The 17,159-nt window shown below is 35.4% G+C and overlaps 2 protein-coding genes across 3 annotated transcripts in view; one reads left to right on the top strand and one right to left on the bottom strand.

The window, feature by feature from the left end:
* The first annotated feature begins 1,624 nt into the window (after positions 1 to 1,624).
* On the top strand, positions 1,625 to 9,154 carry LOC132699521 (lysozyme 2-like). Its single transcript, XM_060666289.1, has 4 exons — positions 1,625 to 1,903; positions 1,958 to 2,146; positions 7,723 to 7,796; positions 8,458 to 9,154. The coding sequence occupies exons 1-4, from the start codon at positions 1,840 to 1,842 to the stop codon at positions 8,614 to 8,616; spliced, it is 486 nt and encodes a 161-aa protein (XP_060522272.1). The 5' UTR covers positions 1,625 to 1,839; the 3' UTR covers positions 8,617 to 9,154.
* A 697-nt stretch (positions 9,155 to 9,851) lies between these two features.
* Positions 9,852 to 17,159, bottom strand: part of LOC132699520 (uncharacterized) — a 59,361-nt gene continuing 52,053 nt past the window's right edge. The window contains exons 3-7 of one of the 2 annotated variants that reach the window (XM_060666288.1): positions 13,779 to 13,841; positions 13,484 to 13,645; positions 13,188 to 13,420; positions 12,142 to 12,282; positions 9,852 to 12,088 (exon numbers count right to left, since the gene is read on the bottom strand). In XM_060666288.1, the coding sequence (XP_060522271.1) occupies positions 11,797 to 12,088; positions 12,142 to 12,282; positions 13,188 to 13,420; positions 13,484 to 13,645; positions 13,779 to 13,841 (891 nt within the window). In that variant the 3' untranslated portion in view covers positions 9,852 to 11,796. The remainder of the gene's footprint in view (positions 12,089 to 12,141; positions 12,283 to 13,187; positions 13,421 to 13,483; positions 13,646 to 13,778; positions 13,842 to 17,159) is intronic. The other variant, XM_060666287.1, reaches the window with a different exon arrangement.

Here is a 17,159-nt window from a genome sequence, read left to right as displayed (position 1 = left end):
TTATATAGTCCAATTGCCAAAATTTCAGATGTGGAAAATTTCGGCATTTTGGCATTGATATTTGTGCTCTCGGAGAACTTGCGTTTAAAATATATACCTATTAGATATAAAGAGCCAATATTAACAAATGTGCGTACATCAATCAAGTCATTTCAAAACTGTATCTTTGTTTACATCTGTAAGTGAAGGAGGGTAGCTTACACTGCAGCACTTAGCACAGAGCACTCAGCTTTACATCAAGCTTAGTAATGTGGACGATGACAACTTCCAGAGTGGTGTAGGAGATGGATATGATTCGCCAAGCATGACGTCACGCCTAAACGAGACGTCGTATTCCAGTTCGTACACCTTTTTTATTTAAGTAAGCAACGACCTGTTAGAAAGCATCTGTTCCACCATAGCTTTTCCTGGATATAGTTACTGTTTGGCAACTGTTTCGTTTTTTTAGAGCTAGCCTACAGAAGGTTCCGGTTTTGACATTTTTGACATTTTTTCGACAACACTCTTTATAAAAATTAAATTTACAGGAAGAAAATGCGTTAAGTGTGTGGAGATTGCTGTTGCATCAAATTTAGTTAATTTAAGAGTCCTATATTATCTAATAGCTGTGTGGTTTTATAGTTGTAATTTATCACAATGAAAATTTATAAACATTGGCAACGCCGCAATTCCACAATACTCAGAAATTCAATGAAGATGAACTACTTGACGAAATATCTTTAATAAACGAATTTGTAACCAATGAAAAGTCAGAATATGGCTTGAAGTTTTTGATAATTGCACAAAAAAGCAACTGGGGTTTTAAAACAAATATTTGATAGTTGAGTTTGCACTCTGCTTACCCGGCACTAATGCCGAGGTAGAAAGAGTGTTTTCAATTATAAACAACTTTGGGAGTAGCGAAAAAAGTCAATTTCATGTGAGCTCTTTGAAACTAGTCATGAATACAAGGCGCAACGGGAATTTAAGTTGTTTGAAGTTTAACAAACTGCTTTTAAAAAATGATGTTGCTCCACAAGCAATAGGCGGCCAAAATAACTATTCTTTTAAACAATAGGTGGTTTTAAGAAGTCATTAGTCATTAAAATTTAGTTCGTATATAATTTCAATATTTATGAGAAAAACGTTTTTTTATACACAAAGATAATAAGTTTTTTTTTTCAATTAATTGGATTCATCTCTCGCGAAGTTGGTCACCTTGTTTTATTTTATCAAACAGACAGGTTTCTAATATCCAACGGCACTTTCAGTCTGTTTAGTTTCTGACTAACAGATTTCCTAAAACTACTGCGTCCACCACGCAAAAAGTGAGAAGACGAGTGAATTTTTATTTTGGTTTGGTTGTCATACTTTTCTGTAACGTCAAATTGTTTTTTCCACTAAAAATAATACGGATTTAAATGTTAACCACAATTTCTCGATTTTTTAAGAAATATTCATATTTTCGAAGGTTGCATATTTTATATTTTTATTAACGCTCGCGAGTAGTAGAAACCAATACATTTTACGCAAATTATGCAAATGTGTTTTTGTTTCCCCGCCGATAATTCCCATTATCTAAGCGTAAACATCTATCAGGATCACGTTCACATGCGGAACGGAGATTTTACCGAGTTCGTAGCTGTTCGTTGTATCGTTTGCACGTAAAATATCGGCAATAACGGTGGAAAAACAAGCAAACAAGTCGAGTCCTGTACAACTTGAATTTTCCTGCGCCGTATGCAGTTTTATCCCATTGCGAAGCCATTAAACGTAATTAAAATGCGACGAAACTCGTTTACCAGTAGTCTTCTTCTTTGCGGTTGAGTCGCCCGATTTTACGATCCTGCTTTGGTGAAGATGCGCGCGAGTGTAGCAGTTTTATTTATAGTTTTCGGGGTCCTCGAATGGGTTTCGACTGGAGGTGAGGCCTCTTGATTTTTTCTGCCCTTTCGTTATTGACCGTTTCGGGTCGCAGACGGGGCCGACTTGATCCTGCAAAACTTAAACCATCAATGTTTGAGATGTCTTTGTCACGTCGCTACCGGGTGCGACTTGACGATGGGCTGCGTCAAGGGCTATTGCGGCCCTTACAAAATTAGCAAGATATACTGGAAGGACGCGGATGAAGTGACCCTCCCTGACGACGACAAAGAGAGAGCTGGAGGTTCGTATACTGACTCCGGCATCATCGGAGAGATTTTTGTGTCAATTGACTGAAATAAGTTTAAAAATACCATGAAATTTATATTTTTTTATTTATATTTTGCTTTACGTCCGAGTCGTGTCGTTCTGCGAACCAAATGGAGTCGACATTATCATTGGGATTCCCGGAATCGCTAAGTATCGTATTCGGAAGGGGGGAAGAGGGTTATAGGTAAATTCTACATCACAAACGCATAATAATTTATTATAAAATATATGCTATTATTAAATAATGATAGATACAAACATTTTTTGACTAGTCAATTGAGAAGCGGTCAATTGACCAGTCCAAAAACTTCAAAACAACTCCCACATAACACACAACATCCCCAGTATATCCGGTCAATGTCCCATTTAAGTAGCATGACCCGGGACATGTGGAGGATATTTTTAGCATATACGTTAGCATATATACTACGGATATACTGTAAAATACATCCCAGGAATTAAAATTGATGGCCTGAGGATATCCCCTTGCACCATAATGGGAACATTAGAATAGAAACCTAAAAAATTAAATTTTGAACAACTGAGAAGAAAAATACTGAGTTTTTTTAGATTTTTGGTGTTTTGGGACACAGTATATTGGCAACGTTTTTGTGCACATCGACGTCAGTGTTGGCAAGTCCTAAAAAAAAACTGGAATCAAACCGTTAAAATCAACTTGTTTTTATTATTTTTGGACACGAACGAGGCAAGAAACGCTACTTTAATAAAAGTACCATAGAAAATACGAATTCATCTAAGTGAAAAAATTACAAAAATGTAAAAATGATATATTTGATTAGATCCCATTTGACAACACCGTTCAGCTGCAACCAATGACGCAACTACTCGCGGTCGTGCCGTGCCGGACTCGCTCGAGTCTCGTCGGCTTCTCTTCCGTCTCGTCGTCCGCCATCTTTTCAGCATTGTTTTTGTTGGCGGTATAAGGTATACGGCGACTTGCCGTCTATTTAGAGTATTTTGTTTGCTGTGCTTACTGCTTTCAGTGCTTTCATTTCAGTTATTTTTTGTGGTATTATTATTACTGAAGAACTAATAATTCATGTGTAAGTAAAGCTTTATGGTAATATATAACATAAGATTTGATAAATTCTAAGCTGAATCTACCAACATCATGCCTTGTTTTTTATTATTTTGCTAGGTCAAGATCAGGCGGCGGCAGCAGTTATGAGTTTGTAAAACAAGCTCTGACAAATGAACTTGCAATGAAATTTACTTGGTTGGGTATGAAGAAAAAGGAGAACATGTTAAGTAGGTATTATGTTTTTTTAAAATAAATAGGAAGTAAATGTAATATAAATAAAGTATAAGAAATATGTATTATGGTGATTGCTTAGTTGATAATTTTTTAAGGAGTGATTGTTGGACCGAGTTAAGATAAAACTGAGTTTTTTGTAACCTCTATATGTTTTAGATTGCATTTCTTTCTTGATTCTAGACTTCTTTTCGTATCTTATTGCTTAGTTTTTGAAAACAAAAATAAAATCCACTTTCTCTTCATGTTTTTTGAGCAGTTAAAGTTAGGCATACAAAACTAAACTAATTTTTTGTTTAAGCAATGTTAGAGAAAATCCCCCAAAACAAAATTGTATTTTTAGTTATATAGTACAGTTAGTTATAGTTAGTTATAGTACAGTTAGATCACCCCGCAAAACAAAGTATTAATTTTAGGAATCACCCTTCATCAAGTACAATTTTCACATTAAAATTGTTGTTGGGTGAATTCATGAAAACGTTTTTCCTATTTTTTTAAAGCTTGTTTCCATGGTGATAGTAGGTAATATCACAAGCAAAAAAACTAGGAAAATTTTTAGGTTGACAAAAAATATTGCATGAAAATATTCCTTTACTGTCAAACTGAAACGTCATATTTGTTCTAGTTTTTTTTGTACCTACTCTCATGAAAGAGATCTTAGCGATGAAAGTTTAATGAGGTTTGTATGTATACCTACATCATCATGGAGATTATCATCTAAGATTACTTTCCGGAGGGATTTTTTGAATCTGTTTTTTAAACATATAAGATACCAGTGTCGCTTTTTTTTATTGTATTTTTTATATATAAAACCTGTCTTTCTCAAAACTAAAATATTTTCAGATGCGGCTAAGAAGGCAAACACATCCCAAACATCAAAAGAATGTGAGAATTCAATCGCTGCTTGGCTGAAAAAAGCTACTTTCATCAAAGAATGACAGAAAACCTGCCAAATGTTTGTTATTGTTCTAGAGTTTAGTTCAAAATATAGTAATCTTACTCTATTTTTAAGATACTTTAGAATAGGTTGTTCTATATTTTCGCTATATTACCTACAATTTTTTCATATCGACAATAGAAAAAAATCGGGTGTGTATAAAATGGTACTAATGGTTACCATCAAAAGCAAAATTAAAGATCAATTGGAAAAAACTTGTGCATTTCAAATATCTCCTGCTACTTCAGTGATGACTTCACCAACCAATAGGTTAATTCCATCCCACGCGAGTATCAAATGCTGGGATACAATTTTTGTAGTTGTACAACCAATTGGACTACTGGACATAATTAATTAAGTAACGTCCACTGGTATATCTATAGAAGATCCTATATCCTCACAGTCGGATATACTAATGACTTCCCAACGAGTATAACTGGATATCCTTAGTATGTCCCTTAGCTGAGACAGTGTATCCCTAGGATATACGCTGTCCCGTCAGGTATTCCCTGGATGTTTTACCAGTACTTAACAATAATGAAAGTTGGAAAAAAGAACAAACCTACCTTCCCGTTATTTTAACCGCGGTGACTAATGAAGGCAAGCTGAGGGCGAGGAAACAAACACCCGCAATTTCTTAAACCTCCCGGGCAAAGCGCTGTTTACTCCCCGGGATGTTGCCCTAAGTACTCTTGGTAGCTGAAGTTGTTGACCTGGAGGACCTTGACACTCGATCTTGTGTCAGTTGTCATCACATTTTTGCCTTCACGTCCACTTTATTAAGTGTGATTATGCAACTCGGACTGTAGTTTTCGGGATATCCAACCACGGAGAAAAACAAAACAGCAGCAACTAATAACAGGGTGAGGATTTGAAATATGCGGGGCGACTTTGGATTAATAATATAAAAAAAACTATGCACTAATTCTTACTTACAAATTGCAATCTTAAAAGCTAACAAGATTTTCAATACTATCCTTAATTTTGAATTTGGCCAAATGCAAAAACAATTGGTGCTTTTACAAGACATTAATTACACCAAGCTGACCTGATATCGACAAATAATCCCCGTACTCACAATAAAAAAAAACCACGGACAGTAAAAAGTGATGGATGATGGATGGCTACCTAAGAATTGCAACGCAAAAATTATTTATCAAATTCTGAAAACTCCTAAACAATCTAAAAAAAACAAAAATAGATATCAAATTAGATATTAATCCCGTCACCTTGTATAAAATTCCATGCAGCTAGTTGAACCTTCTTTCAAGAGAGCAGGGAAGGAAAGAAAACTTAATCCGGTCTCATCGCAAATAAAAAACTGACCCCCCATTTCATACCCGACTTCCTGGTTTGGCTTTGATAATTAAAAAAAAATTGATTCCTCAATAACGATGAAACGTCAGGATTTTTTATTCACTTAAATTTGCTGTTGTCAAGTGCAATTCATATTGGAACACGTTATTTTTCGAACGTTTTGTTTTTTTAATCAAGGCATTATCTCTGTTTGGAAGCGAAGCTGTGAAAAATAGAAAATAAACATTTCATAAAGAAAAATATTTTAAGGCTAAGGCTAATATCTAGTGCCAAACATCAATAAGGTTTGTAATAAATTCTTGTGGAATGGCATTAAATTCATTCCGAAGCGCAATTCGCAGGCCATAAAGGCTGTGAACGGAGGTTTTGTGGGAATTTTCAAAGACACTAGTAAATTTTTAATATTTGTTGAAAACGGCGCTAAAATGCACAGAACGCTGTTGCTCCCTACTTGAATTTTTTCGTGTTAATTCAAGATGCAATGTCTAATTGTTTTCTGGCTGATTCTGTTTTCTTTGGTTTGGCAGGTCAGTATTTATATTGTCTGTGTGATCATGTTTAGGTTCATTTTCATCTCCTTGGACTTGTCAGTTACAGTTGCTGGGAGGAAGTCATACTCTTGAAAAATGCCATCGTTAAATGGATAAATTCCGAAAATCCCGAGGAAACATTGCCGACTGTGGCAACTCGTTTGTAGGATTCATTAAAAAGAGCAGCTACTTGATATTGTGTGATAGCCCTTCCAGGATGTTGAGTCATCCAACAGTTACACTCGATGGCCTTAAGAGGACCAAAAAAACTCCTGTCTAATGGTTGAACTTTGTGGCTGCCGTGGGGAGCTAAAGTAATAACTGAAATGCATGTCTTCTACAAGATGATGGTATAAATTACCCAGTTGCGCTCATGCAACAAACGGCGGTTACAACTTTTCCTACCACTTTTTTTCTGCCTTTCACGGATACGACTCCGGGTGTCTTTTGGGGACCGTACTCATCCCAGTTTTATCCATGTTAAAGTTGCGGTTCGGGTTAAAATTGTATTTTTCATACAGTTCCTTTAAGTTACAAACGATTCTATCAACTTGTACTTTATTAAAACCAATTGCCCTTGCAAGACTTGTTGGAACTGATTGACGTAATCCCAGTCTCTCGTGTCGCTTCAGAAATTCTCCAATCCAGTCATATCCTGCCATTTTTGTAGCTCTGTGAAACCGATTAGGAATTTTATTCAGTTCTAAAACAAGTCTTCGTAATGACAGAATTGTGACTCCGTAAAAAAGATTGTCCATGTTCAAACAATATTGGACGATCTCACTTTCTTGAACCCTTGTAAAAGTAGGCTTAAAACGTCCTAAAGACGTTACAACACACTGTAACGACAGTCTTTTTCTAAGGGCACCTTCGCTAAACCGAACTCTATCAGCGGCTTTTCGTTGACTCACACCTTGTCCTATAAACCTTTCTGCCTCATCTATTTGCTCTTGGGTCACTAGCCGCTTATATGGATTTTTTCTTTGATAGCTACGAGGCATTTTCCTGAAAATGGGTAAGTATACTCCCTCACACTTAACCGCGCACACTTACCCCAACAACGAATAATTTTAAAATGACTTACGTTACATTTGTTAATCCACACCGAGAAGCAGACACTAATAGTTTGTCAAAAATTTTAGCAAAATAGCCGCTATTTTATATTTGCTCGTATTTTATAAACGAAAGCCGTTGCAGCCGGTCGCACCTCCGATTCTTAGGGCCGCCGACGATGTACTAAATTGCCCTTAAAATGAGTGCTGCCACCTTTACTCTTGTGATGAAAATAGCACCTGCGCACACTTATCCGCTGCGAACACTTACCCCAAGCGACTCTAATCCTTAAAAATACGGTCCTGATATTTTGATGGGCGATTCTGGGCGTAATGATTTAATTGTGCTTTTATATCCTAGAAAAATCATATTATTATCTTAAAGATTTAGTTTTTAACGGCCTCTTCATTTTCATTAATCTGCGACGTATCACTTTTCAGCTTATGAAGACTGCGCAATTTCATACAACTGTGCCCAAAAACTGGTGGTGAATTATATGTCAAAATATGGACGGGTAAGAGATCTTCTAATCCTACTGGGCGATTTAAACAACGATCAACTAGGGTAGAATATAAAAAATAGGTTAGTTAATAAATGTGTCCGAAAATGTCTCCTTCAGAGGATGGACTGGGGGAGTGAGCTCACAAAGTCTTTTTTTATACAGGAGCGTCGCTAAAGTTGGGGCGCCAAAACTTTGGAAAAGTAATATTTTTAAAACAACTTGCCTTAAAAAATAGGGGGCCATTCTTGAGCTCGTGTTTATTATTATATTCTATTTACTCTAGAACTTCAACCCCCAGTATATAATATTGGCACTGATATACTAAAACAATTTAATTAATTATTATCTTAATTATAATGTGCTGTTCAACTCGCATACCTGCTGGTAATGTTTTACTTACATTATATCTTTAAACGGACTACCCGGTTTTGAGGCTATATTTATCTTTTTTCACTGATTTTGTAAGTGTTTGTGACAAAATACTGGAAATTTAGTTACTTCCTATATCCAAAAGTTAAACTATAATGTAGACTTTTTTGAAAATTGTTTTATGGATTAATTTTTCTTCTCTCATCTTTAAACAATGTTGTATGTATTTCTATTCTTTCTGCCTACATCCAAATCGTGAACTATAATGTTTTTGTATTCTTCACCTTTTTGTGCTGACTTAAAGGACTGCAATGGAGACGGCGTAACAAACTGCGAGGACTACATGATGATAAACTTCAACGGCGGAGTTCAGTGCCAGACTCCGATGAACAGGAGCGAAATCGCCATTCAGTGGGTGACAAAATTCAAAATGTGCAACCCGCTTAGTCACATCTGGATTTAAGAGACAATTTTCCAGTTTTGAATAGTTTTGTTTTGCTTTTTGGTCCATTATTAATGGCTAGTAAATGGCCTATTGTAGTGTATCATTCCAGGCGAATGTCAGTTGCGGATAGATCAATTAAAGTCGGTATTGACGATTTTACAAGTCGATGAGATCAGAAAAAATGGCGGAAAAAATGTTAATCAAATTAGGAAATATAAAAATTGGAATGCTTGCTTTTATACGAATTTCACGTTTGCGCTGTGTGATTTATGCCGATATTACTTTAAAAACTAATTAGTTTGATATCGTTCAAGATTCGGTGTGTTTATGGATTCTAGTAATTTAGAAAAATAAAATTATGACACATGGATAGAGTTATTATGATTTAAAAATGATTTAAACAATTTAAAATCGATGCTTCATTATTTTCTTTTTCTTTTTTCGTAGGATCGTTTGAAACCAACACTTAAAGTAAACCTAAAAAAAAATATTTAATATTTTTACTTGCAATTTCCAGGGCCTCTTTAATGACACAAGAGGCTTCTTTTACCGGGGTGGGAAGCTTGTTCCACATGTTGTGCTATTGTTCATTAACACTTTAAAAAACGACCTCTTTAGACTTCTTTTTCAGCATTAACTTTTATGATTATTAACCGATTCACTCAAGCTAAAGCTCCTTTTGTAGGTATTTTCAAGACGCATAACTTCGTCAGAAGCTTTTCTTGGAAAAAACTCTGTATTTCATACCTTAATTTAAAAAAAAAAAAAACAAAAGCCCAAGTGCCTAACTATCAAAATGAAGCACGGGATACCCTTATCCGCAAATCTACTGTCGTGTCTGATACGACACCTGGTATCAGTATCGGATTATACTCTACGGCTGGCTTGAGCGTGCCTTTAGATTAGCCTTAGTTTTCTGCCTTGCACAGAATACGTTCTGGTAAGTTGTTGTTATCGATCTTTTTTAAGTTGAAATAGTTAGTGGTCGGCCTAGTGCTTGTGTGACTACCGTGCGACAACGGTTCCTCCGTTTTCGCTATTCACACCGGTTGCAGGCCGGACGCGGCGGAAGAGAGAAAGTAGTCGTATTTTTTCTTGGAATCAGAGTCATAGTATATGCAATGGAAATAACCAGAGTAGACGTACCTTAAAAGCAAAGAAGATGAAGTATTCTGCGCCAAAGCGGCTTTAGGCGGTGGCGTAGGAGCTAAGGGTTTCTTTAGAAAACAGAAATAAAACACAAACGCGGTTATTTTCGTGTAATTCTCTAACAAGGAATACATGCAAAATAAACGGTTTAACAAAATTTAACTTGCATGTCTACCTTGCACACTCTAAACAACATTACTATCTTTACAAAATATATATATATATGTATATATATATCGGTAATATTACAAAGTATTCTAGGGGATTATTGCCAACAATTTGAAATACGATTTTCCTTTATGTAATGCGAGTTTGTCGACGTAAAATTTAAAATCTACAGACCGAACGGAAAACGTCATGCGTCAGTGCTGTGGATAGCACAACCGTAATAGATACGATACGAAGATACGAAATAAAACTTCAACTGCAAAAATGTCAAAAATTACCTTTTCTTTGAGAGCTTGAAATTCCGCTCCATCCGATCGAGTTATATTAAATATTTGCCGGATGCGCCGGTTTTTCTATTCGATTAAGATATGTAATCGTTTTTCTATCGACTATCTGTACACAGAATATAACTGACGTTTTAATTTGAACTTTTAAAAGCGATATTCAACGAGGGTGTTCTAAAAACGGTTAAATTGACCTACGGAGTTTCTTCGCTACTTTAAATATTATTTATTGTTTGTTTATTAACGCTTAAAATCTATGCCGTTTTCCTATCCCGGTATACATTGACTGGACGACGTAAAATGCGATAGTTATTGCATTATTTGATTTTTTTTCTTTCAAACGTATTATCAAAATGAGGTAAAACCGTACGGATTTGATTTCTATGCAAAATGACGCGAGGGGTGTTTAAAAGTATGTATATATACGACTGCCTGAGAACATATTAACGAGTAAAATAGCGTTTACCAACTTGGTGTGTTTTTAAAAACGTCTTATAGTGACTAGGTACGTGACTTTTGTAAAACAGATAGAAAATTCGATTTGTATATTAGATAGTATATAAATTATGTAAGGTTTCAAAAACAAATTAGACGCTTGTCGCTGCCCATTTTCGGTATCTTTTTTATTGGATCGATATTGACATACTTTTTTAGTCTAATTGACCATACCGATTTCCAAAAAACCTTTGTTAAACTTTGGACCGTACTAATTAATTTGTATGTTGCCAATGAGTTTAGAAAATGTCCAGTTAATTGCAATTTCCAAACGTTTTCCTTTGAACATGAATAATTGGGTCAAAAATGATATATATTATGTTGTGTTCCTGATATTTAAATTTAAGATGAGTATCTTCGAAACGAGTGTTTGTTTGTCAGAGCAAATCAATAACAATGTGTTAAATAAAAAAGGTTAAATTAAACGAATCCTTTGCCTGTTTTTTTTTTTTTATAAAGAGTACCCTTGCTTATGATATTTGGGCGTGGAATAGGTAGCAAAATTTTTAAAAACAGTGATAATGCGACAATAAGATTCGTTTTAGTTTTGTTAGTAAGTTTGCTTGTTTAAAATGCTGAAAACACTTAAAAGTTAAATGTCTCAAAAAGACACTCTTAGAGCCGCATTATTATTTTAACTTCTTGTAAAATAATTTTAATGTTAAATTAAGACGGATAAAAATTACTGATCGTCCTTTGTAAACACACAAAGCTATTGATCGAGTTTTTCTAGCAGGACTTTATTAACCGAATACATTTTACTAAGAAAATGTTCTAGAAATCCTATTAGATGATCATAGTTTTGTTATGAGCATATAAAACCGAAATCAAATATTTTTATTTTGAATAAAATTTTGAAATGAACTGAAAAATAAAAAACTCTTCAACAAAATTTTACATGTATTCAATTCAAAGAATAATAAGAATTAATCAAAAATTGAATTCTAGTGCAAAAAAGGAATAAAACTACATTTATTTTTGTGCTATAGCTAATATAAGTCCTGCCACAGAAGAAACATATAATTACTCACTCACCCTGTAAATTACTCACCGCGGCCTTACTGACTACGGCTTATCACAAAAGCCGAAACTTTCCGACTGCCTAAAGACTCTCGTCGCTCAATAATTTCGTCTTCTCTTTACACTTTCTATCGGTTTTACTAACCCTCTCTTTCAGTTCCATTTGTTTCTCTGTAATCTCATTCTTTCTGTTGTCGATCTTCTCCTCGTTTTTGCTTCTGTCCGACCACCATCTTCTTGTTTTCTCTGGAGCGCAGCCGCTAGTCGATGGTCGCGCCTCCTCGTCTTCCTGCGACAGTTTCTCGTACTTGTAGTATCTCGAAGATCGACCTAGGAGCGGCATTTCTAGCTGCGTCACGATCTTCTGCGCGCACCTAGAAGAGAACGATCCGGAACCACGGAAAGTACAATTATGTATCATCGGTACCTTATTCTAGTGGACGCCGGGGGTACACTGTGTAGGGGACTGGAACCTGGCAACTCTTTAATAGGTGGTAGTCGATTAACGTGACTTTTTTCAGGCCGACAATAATCTTGGAGCGTAATCTTCATTGCTTGTTTTTGAGACCTGATTTAAAGCGACGAATGTGATGTCAAAATGGGTTTGTGGCATCGGGTCCGTGTGCAAAACACAATTAGAAGAATAATTTAAAATACTGTACTTGTTAATTGGTAAAAAAAAAGAAATGTTTAATTAATAATAAAACTATCGAATTCCAAGGAATTCTTTGCTCTATAGCTTAATTTATAGATTTTCACTATTGTGTTAAATCCATTAAGTAGATTTAATTTTAATTTACCAGATATATTTTTCCCGTCTTGGTTCTTAATACAATTGTATAAACGATGAACATGATTGTAACAAACCCTTCACTGCTCCGCAATATCAATACCACACCAAATTTTTGCTAATTATAGGTGTTTTGTAACTCACATGGTATTTGTCGTTGTAATTATTAAGTTCTTCATTAAAAAAAAAATAAAATAAAAACAATTTTTTTTAAGTAATGTTCAGTTTTTTTTTTAAATTGCAATAATCTAAATAAAATGTTAAATATTAAATTAAAATATTTCGATGATCCAACGAACTTGAAGTGAAGTAATTATATGTTACACCTCTTCGTAGATATCACCCATTCTAACCGATTGTACTGTTCGGAACAGTACGAAATTGCCCTTTGGCAAAATTTTTATAAACGGGCTTTAAAATAGAATAAGGCTAAAACCATAGATGCGAGTATAGGTTAGTTATTCCACAGTTTTATAGCTCTGGTTTAATGCTGTGGTGCCACCTAGCGATTAGAAGGAGCACTACCAATATCGATTTCATAGAAGAGGTGGAAAATATAAGAAATATTTTGTTGTTCTCTTATAATTCTGGGGCGACTGTACAGTAGGACCACCGATCTATTGAACTCATTATTCATTGTCAGTATTTACAAAGCGATTTTTCGCAAGTGGTCAGTGCTATACCTTCTTATTGCCCCCGTGGTTGGCTGTCTAGAATACAGTCCCCCGTTGCAATGCGCCGCGCAACACGCTGTAGATGTCGTAGGGTCCTTGGAGGGACCATCGGAAGAACACGAAGTGGAAGAAATGGAAGACCCGCCGCTGCTGACGCTATACAGGCTGTCCGACTGCGGCACCGACGATGTACGTGACGTCATCGAGTATCCGCTGGCCGAGGTAGGAAACATGGGACTCGTCTTGAAGAATAACAGTATTATTCGGGCTATGGAAGGCGCTAGAGTAGTTCAGTGTATTCTTACCTTTAGTCGTAAAATTTTTGCCCTGCATATGACGCATCTTAGTGGCAGAAGGCGCTGTGAAACGGCTATCTGGATCGTTTTGACGAAACATTTGCGACACACGACCTGGTGCCCACACGGTGAGGTTTGCATGGTTGCTTTCGCGTGGATGCATATGACGCACTGCAAATATACGCCCACGTCGATTTAAATAACCAATAACGTGACCCAATTAGTTAATATAGAGAGGCTACTACTAGAGCGCTTAAAATACGCAAAATTACGCTTTCTTTAATGAACATCAAGATCTTCTTACCTCTTCTTCTTGACATGTGGCCAATTCGGGTTCGCTTTCCTCTAGCTTGCTCAACAACTTTTCCTGAAAAAAAAAAAGGCCGTCTTATATATTTGACCCCACATATAACACCTCGTAGATCGAAAAATTTGCGATATAAATTTATTCAATCATTTCTTCTTAAAATCATCCAATGATCGGCACCCTTAGACATAAACATCTGAAACATTCTATATAGTGTCAACAATAGAGAAACAAGTTAAACTAGACATCACAATTAAATCAATCAAAATAAGAAGGTATTTTGAATAAATGCGGTGGTAAATTCCAGTCGTTAAAAAGATACAGGGTGTTGAAAGTATAACTTAGTTTTAAACGGCTAAAAGAGATGAGTAGCACAATTACCAAGGAAACATGGCTCGTAAATACGTACTTTATGAATGTAATAATATTTGTAAAGACCACCGTTTCAGGCCAAATTTATTGAATAATAGTATATTATGCAACAAGTGCAGTGAAATTTTACCAAAGGTGTTGCATACTATACTTTTTCTGCCACCGTTAGTTTTTGGATAAATTTTTGTAAAACACGAATTCATTTATTGACATGGCCGTCAGAATTGACAAACGTCAAAATTCATTGGGCATTTTAGAGAAGGGACTAAAAAAATATTTTTATGTTAATTTATTATGTCAGCTTTCGCTCTATGGGGGATAAGTTATGGGTCACCCTGTATAAAACGTGTCGCTACAGTCAGTGGCCCATAAATCCGCAAACAGATAACCTCCAAATCAAAAATATCCAAAGCGTCCACCTTGTACTTGAATGAAGAGGCTGGCTGCCAAGACGAAATGCTAGACAATGACGGCCTCGTAAAATCAAAACCGCTACTACTAAACATGGCGTTATCATCTTCCTTGTACAGATTCGCGGAGAGTATTTTTATACACCTTGAAAAATCCGAATTGTATACTAATCGAACTCTCAAGTGGTGTCAAGGATGAAGTACGAGCGCGTAAATATGCAATAACACGTAGAGTGTTATTTTGACTCGTATTTAATGACGCCTCATTAAGCGATTTGTTTGCTTTTAATTAGCTCGAATTGAGCATTTCGTTTTATCGTCAAAGAACAAAATAACCCACGGGCTTATAGATGATGTTACGAACCGTCAGTAACTTCCTCTTCGAATGACCAGAATTCAGTGGTGGACTTTACGACTTGCTAGTTGTCGACATCAATTCTAAAACTAAAGTTTAATTGTGGGGGTTGTGGAAAAAATCAGTCTTATTATATTTACTTCCACCAAAATCAATTTTTGCTTTTGATTTCAGCGATTGATTTTAAGATTTTAGTGCACGTTACCAGCAAAATTACTTGAAATTCAATTTACTGTTAATAAAAGCAATTTGCAGAGACAGTTTTTCTCCAATAATAGACACACCCTATACATTACCAAAAAAATTCTGAATTTATAGTCTAGACTTCCCACGTTTTCTAGTTAAGGAATTTTTCTAAACCTCTGACAAATATCACTTGTATTTTTCAATATAGCGTAGAATAGCCCAAGTACTTTGTACGAGCTCTTGATGAGAGCTACATCTCTATCAGACACAGCAGTAGTTGGCACTAAAGCCTACGATCTCAACAAATTCTAGAAACCAAACATGGGATGATGTTAATTGATTGATGGCGTTGAAAGCAAAACAAGAACCTTCACATGCGTTATTCCACAAGGGGGGTGGGGGACCAATACTGTTCATAATCTATGTAAAAATTTTTTTAGCAATATTAGCATGTGGTTTAAGTATGATAAACTGACAACACTAAGACAAAACTTCTTCCTTTGGCATCTTATTCTAATACTTTACCACACTTTGAAACCGTCAAACTGGAACCAAAAAATGAAATTGTAAAGACTGATTCTGCAAAATATTTGGGCATAATCATCTGTGGTTTGTAAAGGAATAAGAAACTGTTATTTGGAAGAAGTAAACGTTTTGTAAATAAAAATAAAAATCGCTTACACCCTACTCACATTTTATATAATGAAAGTAGTGTGCTGTTATCGATTAACAGAAAAAAAAACTTATCACATATCAACAGAATACCCGAAATGAAAATGATTGTGTAGTAGTCCCAGTCCCTTTGATGACTATGTCCAAATATTTTGCAGAATCAGTCTTTAGAATGTCATTATTTTGTTCCAGTTTGATGATTGCAAGGTGTGGTAGAGTATTAGAGTGAGATGTAAAGGGAAGAAATTTTGTCTTAGTCTTGTCAGTTTATTATACTTAAAGCACTTGCTAATATTGCTAAAATCTAACTCAACAATGCACTTAAGTTAATTCCAGTTTTCTGCGGTGTAAAATATGGTAGTGTCATCTGCAAAACTGAATATAGTTCCTTCACTATCAATATCTAAGAGATCGTTTATATAGATTGTGAACGCCCATTGTGGAACGCCGCATGTGATGGTGCTTGTTTTGCTTTTAACGTTCTCAATCCATCCACATCATTTCATATTTGGTTTCTAGAATACATTTATTTCAGTTTTGAGGTCCTATCTGGTGAACCGTCGACAATTCATTGAGATCGAAGGCTTTAGTGCCAACTACTGCTGTGCCTCAGGGTTGGATTGCTTTTGTTCAACATAATCATAAATAATCTCATATCTTTGATTATCTGCGATAAGCTTGCCTATGCGGATGATCTAAAACATCAGCAGGTGTCTTTAATTACATTATAGATGGTACTATTCTGACTATACTTGCCACTGTAAAGTATCTGGGGATTTTATTTGATCAGACGTTCTCTTTCGTACCTCACATTACTAAAACGTTTTCCAGTGCTATGAAAATCTTAGAAATTGCAGGTATTTTCGTAGCTCAGCTACTATTAAAATATTATTTAACTGTTACGTTAAGCCTAAGTTTGACTATGGCTCGGTGGTACATATAAACCAATATGTAACTGCCACTACTGAAGTATCTCATGTTTAGTTTGATCATGATCTTCTACTGAGAAGATTAGCTCTACTGCCTCTGAGCTTACGCAAAGACTTGCAATCTCTATCATTTCTCTACAAGTTAGTTCATTAAGGAATCGATAATTCTTTTCTTCTGGAACAATTACGTTAACTTTCTTACCGCAGTTACCCAGATGCAATATTCATTTTCAAACTTTATCTACAGGATGTGTGTTACCTTCAACAAATTATTGTGTGTTTTAATATTGTTTTGGTTTCCAGGTGATTCTTAGACAACTTCGATTGGCGTCGGATTATCCGTACTAAACAGTCTCATCTTTTTCTTTCTTCTTATTTCTTTTTTTTTAGTTATAAAATTACTAGATTTAAGCTTAGTTTTTGTGTAAATACAGTCGAACGATAAGTCGAACTG

Source organism: Cylas formicarius, unplaced genomic scaffold (genome assembly GCF_029955315.1).
Source record: "Cylas formicarius isolate icCylForm1 unplaced genomic scaffold, icCylForm1.1 PGA_scaffold_3__17_contigs__length_32017465, whole genome shotgun sequence".
Lineage (NCBI taxonomy): Eukaryota > Metazoa > Arthropoda > Insecta > Coleoptera > Brentidae > Cylas > Cylas formicarius.
Note: the sequence above shows the minus strand (reverse complement) of the source record. Positions and strands in the feature narration are given on the sequence as shown.

Excerpts from the sequence above, each read along its gene's own strand:
- LOC132699521 (XM_060666289.1), top strand. The coding sequence starts at position 1,840 with ATGCGCGCGAGTGTAGCAGTTTTATTTATAGTTTTCGGGGTCCTCGAA. Across the intron at positions 1,904-1,957 it reads CGAATGGGTTTCGACTGGAG|ACGGGGCCGACTTGATCCTG; the intron begins GTGAGGCCTCTT and ends TTCGGGTCGCAG. Across the intron at positions 2,147-7,722 it reads CGACAAAGAGAGAGCTGGAG|CTTATGAAGACTGCGCAATT; the intron begins GTTCGTATACTG and ends ATCACTTTTCAG.